Source organism: Vombatus ursinus, unplaced genomic scaffold, assembly GCF_900497805.2.
Source record: "Vombatus ursinus unplaced genomic scaffold, bare-nosed wombat genome assembly UNPS02015175.1, whole genome shotgun sequence".
NCBI classification, from domain to species: domain Eukaryota; kingdom Metazoa; phylum Chordata; class Mammalia; order Diprotodontia; family Vombatidae; genus Vombatus; species Vombatus ursinus.
Genome location: NW_020954953.1, coordinates 17,649,392 through 17,663,246, shown reverse-complemented (window position 1 = coordinate 17,663,246; position 13,855 = coordinate 17,649,392). Strand labels below are relative to the sequence as shown.

The 13,855-nt window shown below is 39.1% G+C and overlaps 1 protein-coding gene across 1 annotated transcript in view; it reads left to right on the top strand.

Annotated features, from left to right (window-relative positions):
• LOC114031453 (NADPH oxidase 3-like) overlaps positions 1-13,855 on the top strand; it is a 101,321-nt gene that overhangs the window by 27,135 nt on the left and 60,331 nt on the right. Inside the window, exons 5-7 of the mRNA XM_027846513.1 lie at positions 2,998-3,143; positions 5,013-5,194; positions 11,233-11,362. Coding sequence (XP_027702314.1) covers positions 2,998-3,143; positions 5,013-5,194; positions 11,233-11,362 — 458 coding nt within the window. The remainder of the gene's footprint in view (positions 1-2,997; positions 3,144-5,012; positions 5,195-11,232; positions 11,363-13,855) is intronic.

The following is a 13,855-nucleotide window of genomic DNA, read 5'->3' as shown; positions in this document are numbered from 1 at the left end:
GAAGGAAGGAAGGAAGGAAGGAAGGAAGGAAGGAAGGAAGGAAGGAATGAATACTTCCAATTGGGGTGTTCTTGAGCAGCTCAAGTTGGGTTAAAAGTGTCAATTGTTAAATTTTCATTGTGAGCATTAACAACTCAGATATCAACAAACAACCTATAAATCAGAGTTTAATTTATTATTTTGCTAATTGTCTTTTTTTAAAGAAAGCAATGAAAATGTTAATAATGCAGATTAAACTTAAAATAACGTCTTATACTTTTTTGTGGATAACCAGTTATTAAACATTTACCAACACAATCCTGGCCTCCACTATAGCCATTGGAGATGTCAAAACATTCCTCCTGTTGCACGGATTGAGTGTCTCACCACAGGCTGGTGGATTACCTAGCAGTTCTAACTCTTCCCTGAAGAGAAAAGGAAAATATAGTGGGAGGGTTAGACACCTCCTGGGTAGAATCAGCTGTGGTCTTTCCCTTGAATCTGCTTCCCAGGGGTAGACAACATCTGGCCCCCTCACAGGTATCCTACTCTCAGAGTATCCATCAGTATATCAGCACCTCTGTGTTGTGACTGCTGACTACCCAACAGATTTCTCAAGCCAGGAATGTACAGCATTAGAAGTAGAGCCCTCAGGCTGGATGAAGCTATGAGCTTATTTTCTTGGTTTGAAGTTGAAATGCAGCTATTTCCATGAACGTTAGCGGTGTAGCCTTGTCCTTAAATACATGCAAAAAAAGGCTCTTTCTGGGTATGCAGAGTGGCATATCTCAGTCCATTAGGAATATATTTGGTAAATGTATCTGTGTATACAAAACTTTTTCAAGTATAGGAATTCCCCATCCTTTAGAAGAATCAGGAATGGACATATAATTAATAGGAGCCTAGAGAAAGACTCTTCCTAAAGAAAGAGGTCATGTCCCACATAGTTACTGGACAAAGTTAATAGGATTAAATGGCAAATTCAGAAAATCGCAGAGCAAACAGATACAAGGGAGAGGTGAGAGGCAAGAAAGAGAGTTTGTTAACAGATGTCAAGTCATGAAAGTAAGCACTAGCATATGTCCTTCAGGGGGTTATCACATGCTGGTGGCTGGTAATCACAGTACTAAGGCATGATCTCTTCCTGGTGTAGCACCTGGGGCATCATCCCTTATTTCAAATATGATGCACCTGGCTCCATGGTATTCATTGAAAATTAATCCACTAAAACACACAAACACACACACACACACATACACACACACATGCATGCACTTTTAAAAATCCCGCAGTTGTATTTATTTTTAGTAATCAATCATAAGAAACAAGTAGCTCAAAGCAGAAATTTGATGTAATAACATAACCTAAATAGCAATCAAACATTTCCCACTAAAAAACTTAGAGCACAGTATGTCCCACATATCATCAGTGAGAAAAATGGGACATGCATAGAGAAACACACACATGGGGGAAATGTCTAGCCAGGGTAAACCTGTGAAGGAACAACTCCTATACCTGAAACTTCAAGGCCAACAATGTCGTTGGACTATGTCATCACACTGCTACAGCTGGGCACATCCCCAACTACACATTGTCTATAGTCTCTTCCAGGTTTTATGGGCCATTAGTCTAGTGAAGCTGAGGCTGAATGGTGTTCCATTAGTCTATTTTCATGTCTCCCCTGGTCTCATGGAACCTTAGTTTCTCTCTGATACCAACTCATAGTTGATTTCATCTCTTTCCAGTTCGTGCTGGTCATCTCAGTTACTGACTATTAAAGTGTAAAGACCAGAAAACCTCTCTCCAGACTGATGGTTCTTTTTTCATAGCAAAAAATATAAACAAGCACACTCAGCCTCAGGCTGAAAGCCAAGCAGAGTGGCTCCCAAGCTAAGACTGTCTATCTTTTGAATTCTATACCTAGGCTTGAATCATAGTCCTTTGCCCCAAATAATTGTTGATTTAGAGTTAGAAGTTCCTAAGCTAGTCTGCAATTTGACGTGCATACAGATTTGAACCAGAACAAAAACCAAGTAAGGTAAGAGTGGTACAGTAAGAAGAATTCTGAATTTAGAATCAAACAAGGTGGAGTTCATATATTCAAAATCTGTCACTGACTCCCTGTGTGACCTTGGGCTTACTCCTTATGTAACACTTACTCCCTGTGTGATTTTTGCCAAATCTCTTTACCTTTAGGGACTTCAGTTACCTCATCTGTAAAATGAGATTATTAGCCTTTGTTCAGTCATGTCTGAGTCTTCATGACCCCATTGGAACAAAGATGAAATGGTTTGCCATTTCATTCTCCAGCTCATTTTACAGATGAGGAAACTATTGGGTTGAGTGACTTGACCAGGGTCACATAGCTAGGAAGTTTCTGAGGCCAGAGTTGAACTCACAAAGATAAGTCCTGACTCCAGGCCTAGCACTCTATCTACTGTGCTACTTAGCTGCCTTCTTGGTATTAGGCTAGATGGCCTTTAATGGTCCCTTCTAGCCTTGCATTGATATAATATGATGATCCTATGACCCAACGTAGGAGGAGGGATGAAATGCTGCCTCCTCCTAAACCAAGTGCACCTTCAGAACTATTCTTTGAGCCACTGTGCTCCAGTTTCCAGTGTGAAAGGGGGTGAGGTTTAGGGGGCAGACTTACCTCCTCACCATTGTACCACCCTACTCCATATCCAGTGAAACTTGCCCCTGGTACAGTTCCAGCTAGCTATAACTCTTACTAATTGCATAATTTCATGATACCATCATCCCTGCAAAATACTATATGGAATATATTTTTCTACTAGTGTTTTAAATAAAAATAAACAGATTAATTTTGCTTCTTAATTTTGTGACTAAAGATTTATTTAGAGAACCTCAGAGAATGGTGAACACTCCTCTTCCCCCAGAGGTTAGAAAACCAAAATGGTAGACTAAGTTCCAGAAAAGCATTCCATAGGGACCTTAGCAAGGATTCAAGGGAGCCTATATGAATAGCTATACATTTTTCCTCTTTTCCTCTAGCTATTCACATTGTGGCACACGTGGTCAACATGGAGCGCTATCACATTGGCCAATCCAAAGATGCTGGGGAGCTGCCAAACAGGCTTTCTTACCTTGGCAACAACCCAAATGAAAGCTACCTGAACCCAATCAGGAAATATGACACAGTGAGTTCCCCTCAGTGCTTGTCCATTTTTCTCATCTGAGAAATCTTCCTCTTTTGATCTCTCTGTCAAGAAAACTATATTTCAAAACCTTTTAATAAAAGAGAGCAAAGCAGAGGGTCTGCCAAATGCTAACATCAATTTTAGCTAAAAATGTGAATTTTTTTTTACCATAAACTGCTGAGAGGGTACACAGCAAGGAAAAAAAGCATAGAATGGCACTTAATTAGTTTATTGGGGGAAGGGAGAGTAGATTAGGTCTAGTATAAAATGCAATAAACCTGTTAAAATGCAATATTTTACATTTTAAAACCTTGCACAAGAGAACTTTTTTTTTCACTTTGTGTCAGACTCATAACTATGAAGTATCATCCAAATTCAGGAAATATAAATTGGATGTCTTCATTTTCAATTTGCAAATTGTTTTCTTGACCCACTCTGATAGGCCTCATATTTTGGCATACATTTGAATTGCTGGTGGTATAGATCTGATATTGGGGAAATGAGCTAATTTTATGGCCAGTGGTACCATTAGAAGTAACTGTGACTGCACAGAGAGGCTGATTATTGAAGGAAGAGGATGATAAAAATGTAATCACCCAAATTGTCAATAATCTCTACATACATATTGTGTAAGTTATCTTTCTCCTGGGAACACAAAAGTATTTTAATGAAAGAATCCTGGATATGAAGCCTGGGTTCAAAAAATCTTGGCTCTGCCACTAAGTAATCACTTTTAACAAGTCAGGAACAAGTCTCCTACAAGGTTCTCTAGCCTCCCCCCACCCAAAATTCCAATATCCCCCAGCTACATGACCTTAGGTGAATCAGCTAATGCCTCTTAGCTTTGGTTCCCTCATCTATAAAACGGGAATAATACTGATCATGATTATGCTAATTAGTAACAATAATACTTTTTTTCTAAGATGCTTAGGATTTTAAAAACAGCTTATTCTCTTAAAGGTTTAAACATTCCACTTTTTTTTCTTGCTTATGCTATTATTTTATGCTATTTTTGAATAAAGCACTCACTAAAAAAAAATGTAAATCTCAGGCTATCCCCAAGCAGAAGAAAGTCCTTTATGAAATGATATTAGCTGATTAGAACTGAAACCTTCCCCTGGAGCAGGGGTTGACAAACTATGGTCCTTGGGTCAAATACAGTTGTTGTAAAGCTGGGAGCTAAGAATGTTTTTTTTTTAACTTTTTAAATAAAGTTTTATTGTATTTTTAAAATGTAAAAACCAGTCTTAGTTCTCAGACCTTGAAAAGACAGACAAGCTGATTTGGCCTGACAACCATAGTTGGTTTCTCCTGCTGTTGAGGGAGAAGGGAACTGCTTCTCTGATTCCCTAAGCTAAAGGCCCCTCAGTCAGTCAGTCTGTCAGTAAACTAGCATTCATTAGGTTTTTACTATGTGCCAGGCCCTGTTCTAAGTGCTGGGGATATAAAGAAAGGGGAAAAAAGAAATAACAAAATCTTGAATTTCTCTTACCACTCTATTTGAATTTTCCTATGCGTTCATCACATCCTAAAGTATATTATACTTATTTAGATACATGGCTCAGTGCCCTACTAAGCTGTAAGTTCCTTGAGGACCAGGAATGTGGTGTTTATCTTCCTATCCCTGGTACCTTATATATAAATAGGTGCTTGACAATGCTTGTTGAGTATTTCTTCCTTTCTTCTTTCCTTCCTTCCTTTCTTTGTTTCTTCCTTCCTTCCTTTCTCTTCCTTCCTTTCTTTCCCTTTTCCTTCCTTCTTTTCTTTCTTTTTTTTTTCTTTCACAGAATATCTTAGGCCTTTATTTTCCAATCTTAACTAGGAAAAGTACCTTTAAAACACATACTAATTGAGATGTATTTCTTTCAGAACATAATTACTGAAGTCCTAACCACAACAGCTGGTGTAACTGGACTGGTGATCTCTGTGGTTTTGATTTTGATCATGACCTCATCAATTGAGATCATTAGACAGGCCTCCTACGAGTTATTCTGGTATTTACACCACACGTTTATCATCTTCTTCATTGTCTTAGTTATCCATGGAACAGGGTAAGTCCAAATTGTATGCATAGACCACAACATATTAAAACTTTGTGCACCTCAAATACCTTTGATAGTCATTCTGACAGATTCATGACACTCAGATGGAGTTTAGCCATAACTCTGCCACTGTGTGGTCTTAGAAAATTCACTTGATTTCTCTGGACCTCATTTGCACCAACTGTAAAAGCAAAGAATTTGAGAAAGCAACCTTGAAGGTCTCTTCCGTATCTTCACCTCACTCTTGCTTCAATGACCTAATGCTGATGCCACACTACCAATAGAAAATATTCCTTTAGTGGCCTATTGGAGAATGATATTTCATACCTAGTCTTGCACAAGATCATACATAAATACTCCACACAATTTTGCAGGTGGAGGAAAAGAAACTCAGATTGATTGTAACTTGCCCAAGATTACAGAGCTGGTCAATAAATGGTCAAGCTAGAACTTGAATATAGGTCCCTACCATACTTCCTTAAAAGAACTGATTCCCTATTATGAATTATCAGTTCAAACAATGCATTTCAAACTGGAGCTGGCAATCTTCAGCACAATGTGGCACGTGGAGTCAAACATTTTGTGGTTCCAGGCAAATTTTACTTGGCCCATCAGCAGCCCGTCCAGGGTTTCACATACACAAACTAGATCCCCTCCCCTTACACTTGCCTTCCACCCAGCCCTCGTAATTAAGTCTTCCAAAGCTTGTGGTTCTAAGCATCAGCTAAGTGATAGGCACTCACCGTCCAAAGGGAGCAACATGGGCCCGTTTGGAATGTGTGTCTAAAGAAGATAATCACCAATAAGGTGGCAACTGGCACTATGAAATACACTGGGGGAAACTAGCGGAGAAGAAACATCAGAGAGTCATATGCCATCTTCCATCTGCTTCCCAATACATCTCAGATTGATTCCACTCCTTTAGAAGAGGGCCAGACTCATTGCCATCACCATCGCCATTACCATTGCTACTGATGCTATCATTGTAGCTGCTGCCACTGCGTTTAAGAGGCAGCATAGTTCACGTAAATGGGATGAGATCTGGATGTAAATCCCACCTCTGTCAATCACTACATGTACTATACTGCCTTCACTAACTCTATGTTCTGTCAAACTGACCTCCTGTCTGTGCCTCATTCAGTCATTCAGTGAGGCAACAATGCTTATTATGTGCCAGATACAGCACTGAATTCTTGGATTACAAAAAAAAGGCAAAAACAGCCCCTACCTTCAAGAAACTCACATTTTAATGTGCATTTGAGGAATCCACATTAACAATATTCTATCTTGGCACCTTCATGACTTTGGGTAGCTGGTCTCTTAGGTCTGGAATACACTCCCCCCTCCTCAACTCCATCTCTCAGGACCTTTAGATTCTTTCAAGACATAGCTTAGGTGCCACCTCGCACGCAAAGCCTTTACTGATTCCCTTCCCACCTTTTTAGTGCTTTCTCCAACTTGAAATTTCTTTGCATTATTTATATAGAGAGTATATTTGCTGAAATATATATGTTGCATCCTCAGTAGAACGTAAGATCCTTGAACAGGAGGACTGCTTTATTTTTGTCTTTGAGGCCACAATGCCTTGCATTTTGCAGGCATTTTTCATTTTTTAATTAGATCAATCAACAAGCATTCATTTAGTGTCTACTATGTGTCAGGCACTGGGAATGCAAAGACAGAAGTTAATCCATTGAATTGAACTGAACTGAATTTGGACATTCTAAAGCATGACACAAATGTGAGCTGTAATTATGTAATCCAGTGGTTCTCATTTATTGGTTTGCAAATCCCTCAAGGGGTTCATCACGATGGTCGAAGGGGTTCATGCTAAAAATTCTGTAGTGTTGCCTGAATCAGCAAGTAATTATAAAAAATATTAGGAGTAGTATATCAAATTACCCTGGAGGTTCAAAATGCATTTTTTTGTTGTTGAAAGAGGTTCAGGGAACAAAAACTTGGAAACCATTGATCTAATCTAAGCCTTCATTTTACAGCGGAGTAAAGAGACCCAGAGCTGTTAAGTGATTTGCTGAAGGTTACAAAGCTAGTACATGATAAAGTCAGGACGGAGAAGCCAGGCCTGCTGCTTCAAAGTCTAGTACGCTTTCCACTACTCTCACACTGTTTAATTCCCTCCATGCATTTCAATTTAATAACGCTTTTCTTGTTCAGGGCAGTTCTAGCTGGGCCTCTGGGTAGTTTCCTGAGCGCAAACTAGCTTGTCTCTTTGGGGATGTCAAGGTCTCACAGCTGTCTTCTGTCAGAGGAACTACCCTTTCTCCTGTGGGTCTACCCCACCTCCTTTCATGAGGGCTATTGCTAATGCTATTACCTTGCAATGTTGCTGAGAATCTTCCCAGGTTTCCTACTTGAGTAGTAACCCTTTCCGTGGTGATTCCTTATGTACCGCCCTCACCTTAACCCCACCAATGTGTTTCTGCAATATGTGAACCCAAAAGAATCTAAGTTTGTAGTGGAGCATTTGGAATTTTTTAATGTGGATGAATTTGTAAACTGAAAAATGCAGTATTTACTTTGTTGAAAGGCTTATTTGGGTGTAAGAACTTCTCTTAATAGGCAGCCAGGTGGTGCAGTGGATAGCGTATTGGGCCTGGAGTCAGGAAGACTCATCTAGATGAGTTCAAATCTGGCCTCAGATACTTACTAGCTGTGTGACCCTGGGCAAGTCACTTACCTCAGTTCCTCATCTGTAAAAATGTGCTGGAGGAGGAAATGGCAAACCACTCCAGTATCTTTTCTAAGAAAACTCCAAATGCATCACAAAGAGTCAGACACAACTGAAACACACCATAACAACTTCACTGGGTGCTTTAAGTATTCCAGAGTTAAGTGGGCATAACTGAAGTCACCTACAAATTCCAAATGGAAGATCTAGTAAATGTAGATTTACTTGAGCTTATTTAGGTAGGAGTTTGGGGGTCTCTTTCTTTCTTCCTTCCTTCTTTCCTTCCTTCCTTCCTTCCTTCCTTCCTTCCTTCCTTTCTTTCTTTCTTTCTTTCTTTCTTTCTTTCTTTCTTTCTTTCTTTCTTTCTTTCTTTCTTTCTTTCTTTCTTTCTCTTTCTCTCTCTTTCTCTTTCTGTCTCTTTCTCTCTCTCTCACTCTTTCTTTCTTTCTTTCTTTCTTTTTTGTTTTTAGTGGGCCTGCAATGTCATTGCTGTAGAGAAGGCTCAGTAAATAAACCTCTCTACCAATGTAGATCAGCCCCTGCTCTGCAATGTACAGATGCCAGGAGCTCTGCAATGGTAAGTGACTCATCCACGGTCACATAGCCAGTAGGAGTCAGAAGCTGGACTTGGACCCATGGCCATTGTTATCTACCATTAGCTGCATCTTTGAACTGGTTAAAGTCTTACAGATCTTTCTAAGATTAAGAATATTGTCACCCACATATCAAACTTTTAATAAATGCTTGTTGACAGACTAACTGACTTCCTAAATCAGTCATTCTGGGAATCACCTTTCTTTTTGAAATTGGAGAATTAACTATAACTGCTTACCTAACTGAAAATATTGTCCAGGTAAGATAACCTCCACAAAGCTGTCCAGTCAGGATGATTCACGATGTCCAGATGGTTTCTACGGATATCCAGCTACTCTCTGTTTTCATAGCCCATAAGGTGCAAAAAAGTCTGGGTGACCCAAGAAGCCACCAGGATAATGAGTTTGTATAGGGTCAGAGTTTCTCTGTTTCTAGTATTAATATTTCCCCTAGCATACTACAATATCGTTTTATTAATATAAAGGAGAAGCTCCAACATAACCTGCTCTAACTGTCCGTGCAGCTCCACCAGATTACAGGTGAACAAACTCGGGAATGGGCTTTGGAACTGGGCTTGGGAACAACTGGCCAAAGGTCAATCTATATTTGAATTGATAATAATCACCCCAACTGGTAAGGCTCACTTTAATTACCTACCTCAGATCCTTTAATGTGATATGAAGGAAGCTTCATAAATGATCCATTGTGACCTTGTCAGACTCTAGGCCATGCAATAGCCTTTGAAGAACTAAAACTACCGTGCCTTGCCCTTCTCCTGACCTCTTCCCTCAAAGTCCCTTCATCAGTCAAAAAAAGGGAGAAGGAAAAAGTTAAATAAACTTGCAAAAGAAAAGAGGGTCCCTTGACAGAAAGGTAGCCAGTTGACCAAAATCAGTGATCAGAATTGACTTGATCTGATTTAGTTCATAAGTTCACCTGAAGGATGTGGGTAAATTAAAAAAAAAAGTTTCTCTTCTTTATCGATTCTATCTTTTTTCTCTTTCTTTCTTTCTTTTTTTTGTGACTTGGTTTTCCTGTCTTACACATGAATTGAAGGGCCTCAGCCACTCATAGACTCAATCCCATCGCTGGTTGGCACACAAGCTCTGATTCTAATCTAGGTTGGTTCACCCCCACCTTAGGTGTCCTGGTCACCCTTTGCATCTGGGGACTCACCATACTAGTGCCAGGCTTAGTATGGACACTGGATCAGCTTTAGCCCTACTTCTATTCAGATCTCCCAAGCTCCAGTGATCCATCCACCAGCCTCAGTCTCCTCAATATCAGGGATTACACGTGTGTACCACCCACCCTTGGTTTCTTTAGGAGTCCTTTAGTAGAACGTCCTAAAGTGGGTTGAGTGCTTGGGAGTCAGAAAGATTTAGCTTCAAATCCTGCCTCCAGCACTTACTAGCTATGTGACCATAGAAAAGTCATTTAACCGCTCTCTACCTCAGTTTCCCCACCTGTAAAATGGGGATATTAATATCTATAGAGTCTCTACCTCACTGTTGTTCTCTCAGACTCAAATGCAGTAATTTATGTAACGAGCTTTGCAAAGCTTTAGATGCTATATGAAAGTTCTTAAAACATTACCCCACAGTGGGGCATTTCTCTTCTAGATATTCAAAATCATTTGTTGCTCCTTACGTTCTGAAAAAAAAGAAAAAAAAAAGGATAGATCCCAGAATTTAGAACCAGAAGGGACTTTAAAGCTCTTCTACGGAATGCAATGTGGAGCAGTAGAAAGCTAGATGAGTAGAAAGCTAGAAAGTAGATGTTTAGTGTCAGAGGATCTAAGTACAAATCCTGTGTCAAATGCTACCTGGGGGCAGTTGGGGAAACCATTTAATATTTTTTTTGGGGGGTGGCAAGGCAGTTGGGGTTAAGCGACTTGCCCAGGGTCACCCAGCTAGTAAGTATTAAGTATCTGAGGTGGGATTTGAACTCAGGTCCTCCTGACTCCAGAGTCAGTGCTTTATCTACTGTACCACCTAGCTGCCCCTGAAGCCATTTAATCTCTAGTCTCTAGTTACCTCATCTATAATTAACTAGGTTGACTAAGTGTTGCCTAAGGTTCTTTCTAGTTCTGTATCTATGTATTTATCTATATCTATCCATATATCTCTATCTATATATCTCTATCTATATATCTCTATCTATATACTATATTTAGTTCTATATCTATATGATCCTCTCATTTTATAAATAAGGAAACTAAACAGTTGATCAGTGACATGATATTGATGGGGCACTCTATTTGCACATAGTAGGATAGGTGTTGATAGGTCATAATATTAATAAATTGAAGAGCCAGAATTTGCACCCAGGTCCTCTGATCCACGCTAAAGAAATAAATGACAAAAAAGATTCCAAGGAAGCTCATTTATAGGCAGCTAGGTGACACAGTGGAGAAAGTGCTGGACTTGGAGTCAGGAAAACACCTTCCTGAGTTCAAATCCAACCTCCAACACTTAGTAACCATGTGGCCCTGGGCAAGTCACTTAACTCTGTTTGTCTTAGTTCCTCGTCTGTAAAATGAGCTGGAGAAGGAAATGACAAACCATTCTAGTATCTTTGCCAAGAAAAACCCCAAATGGGGTTATGAAGAGTCAGACACGACTGAAACGACTGAACAACAACAAGCTTATCATTATATCCTAGAAGGAAATGGTTTTATAATATTATATCATTGGGAAAAAATGTCGAAATGAAAATGCTAATGTTTGTCTTTTGTCTTTTGGGCATTTTTTTGTACGAGAAGACAGATTGTCCGAAGTCAGACACTGGAGAGTTTGATGCTGCACAATGTCACCTACTGTAAAGATCATCTCACTGAATGGGAAGAAACCATTCAGTGCCCCTTGCCACAGTTTTCTGGCAATAAACCTTCGGTAAGAATGATCCCTTACGACCTCCTTTTCACAAAAACCTAGGTAAAATATAAATAAATGGGAATTTTTTTCTTTTATCTGATTAGAAGAGGAGTATTTTATGTCACTAACAGACACATTCATCTTCTGATTGTTTACAGAAAGGAGTAGTGCAGTGAGTTATTCAAAAAGCCAACAGATGATTCTCTCCATTTTGCCTCCCTTCCCACCGCATCACTATATTTGAATTTTTAATATATTTTTATACTCATATAAGGATCTGAATATTCCTGATGTTCTGGGAATTCAAGTACACACTTCAAGGAAAAACAGAATCCCTACAAAAGACATTATTCAAGAAGAATTTTATTTCCACCGGGTCATCCTGTTCCTCTCAAGCCCCAACCCTTTCTCCCAACTCTTTTTTGCTCCCTGTTCTACCCTAGGAATAGGAATGGACAAGCAGACTTTAGTCAGAAGCTTGGGACCATATAAAAGAGATACAATGAAAAGAAATGCATTGAAAAATAGAGGAATCAGCAGACCAAAAAAAAAAAGGTTTTGCCCAAAAAAATCGCATGCATGAGATATGAATGCAAAAGAATCAGGTAATCAAGTTACCAATATATAGAGAATATAAAACATTTACTTAAAAAGATTCCCTCCCTATATCTTAAATACTTTAGGTCACTGTAGTGCATTGTTTTAAAGAGGAAAAATACAAGGAGAAATGTTAAAAACAGAAGGAAACTGAATAGACATGTCCATTAGACTGTAGCTCTTTTAATGGCCGGTATAGATTCTTTCTATCTTAAACTAAACTATCGTTAGCCACTATCCAACCTGCATATTAATGAAGGACATGAATGCCTCTCTAAAATTTTCAGCTACAGTGTCTCCATAAAAAAATCAATACCCTCCAACGCACCATGAATACAGACCAGAGCCTGCTCCTTGCTGCATGCGCTGACATTAATTATCATTAAAAGGGGGGAAACTTACCCATCTCTCTGTTAACTCTCTCCTGCCACACCTCCTTGCACACCCAAACTCATGTTGTCAGTCTTTCCCATTATTTTTAATGGATCCTGATTCAAAGCTAGTGTGGGCTGTACAATTACTGCTTGGCTGAGCTGTGCAGTATTCTATCTGATGTCTAGTAGACCCTGAAAGGGAAAGGCATTCCAAGGACACAAAGAGGTTCTTGCACTCCACTGCATCATACCTCTTTTGCCTCTTTATTTCCTATCTTTCCACTCAAGTCTCTAACTCCATGTAGCTCTTGGGTTCCAATTAATATAACTTCTGTACAGACACATTCCTACTATTCCAAGAAACAGTTTCCATCATATATAACCCCCATATTAATTAATCCAATCACAGGGACAAATTATAATCAAACAATTCTTCAGCTCCCCAAGACTCCAGGTTCCAAAGACAGATGTTTACAGCAGTTCACAAAGATTTCTGGATACTTCTTAGGCAAGCAAAAAACCTTAACATTCTTTAAAACTATTACTACTACTATTACTTTAAAATTACTGCTGCTTGACTAGTACTATTTCATTCCTGGTAGAGAGTTGTGTGAATTAAAAAAAAATAGTTAGTAGGACAAAGAGCAATTATAAGAAATTCTAATGCCCCATGTACCACAAAATATTTGTTGGGCATGTCCCACAAAAAGCACCCCAAAATCAACTTTTTAGAACATTTGGGAAGAAGACCTTAGACCTTAAGACAATGGGCCACATGAACAAAGATGACAGTGTACCATGAAACCACCACTATAGAGTTTGTCATCCAGGGGAAAGAGGAAAGCAGGACAGAGCAGGACAGGGCAGGGCAGGGCAAGGCCAAGAAGGAGTTCACCTGGAGTATCACCACCAAGGAGAGAAAGCTCACTGACTAGTAGCTTCCTATGTTAATTAATTATTTTTACTAATTTGTTGCTTAAGCCAGTTGTTTTTACCTATTCAAGGAGAAGTGAAATTAGCAACCTCTAAATTTGGGACACCACAGGACGACCTTTGATGGTTATCTGGAGATAAACAATGACTTTGATGACACCAAAATAATAGAATGTCACAGCTGGAAGATATTTTAGAGGTCATCTTATTTTAGATATAAGGAAACTGAGGGATAGAAGGGTTGAGGATCCTGCCTAAAGTTATGCTAAGCCAAGACTAAAAAGAAGATAATCTTACTTTCATCAAGTGGTTTTGCCATTGCTACATATTTATTTGTTTGTTTTGTTTTGTTTAATGCAATCCTTTATGCAATATAACAGTTACTTCTAGATATCTGGGTAGACATTTTCTTGAAATTGTTCTTCATACCATGGTGAAGTTAAAAATAATTGATATTAATAAGAGATTTGCCCAGTGTCCACACAGTAGATAGAATGCTGGATTTGGAGTGAGGAAGATGGGTTCAAATTCTTCCTCAGCTATTTAGCTCTGTGATACTAGGCAAATCTCTTAACCTCTCAGCCTCAGTTTCCTTATCTATAAAATG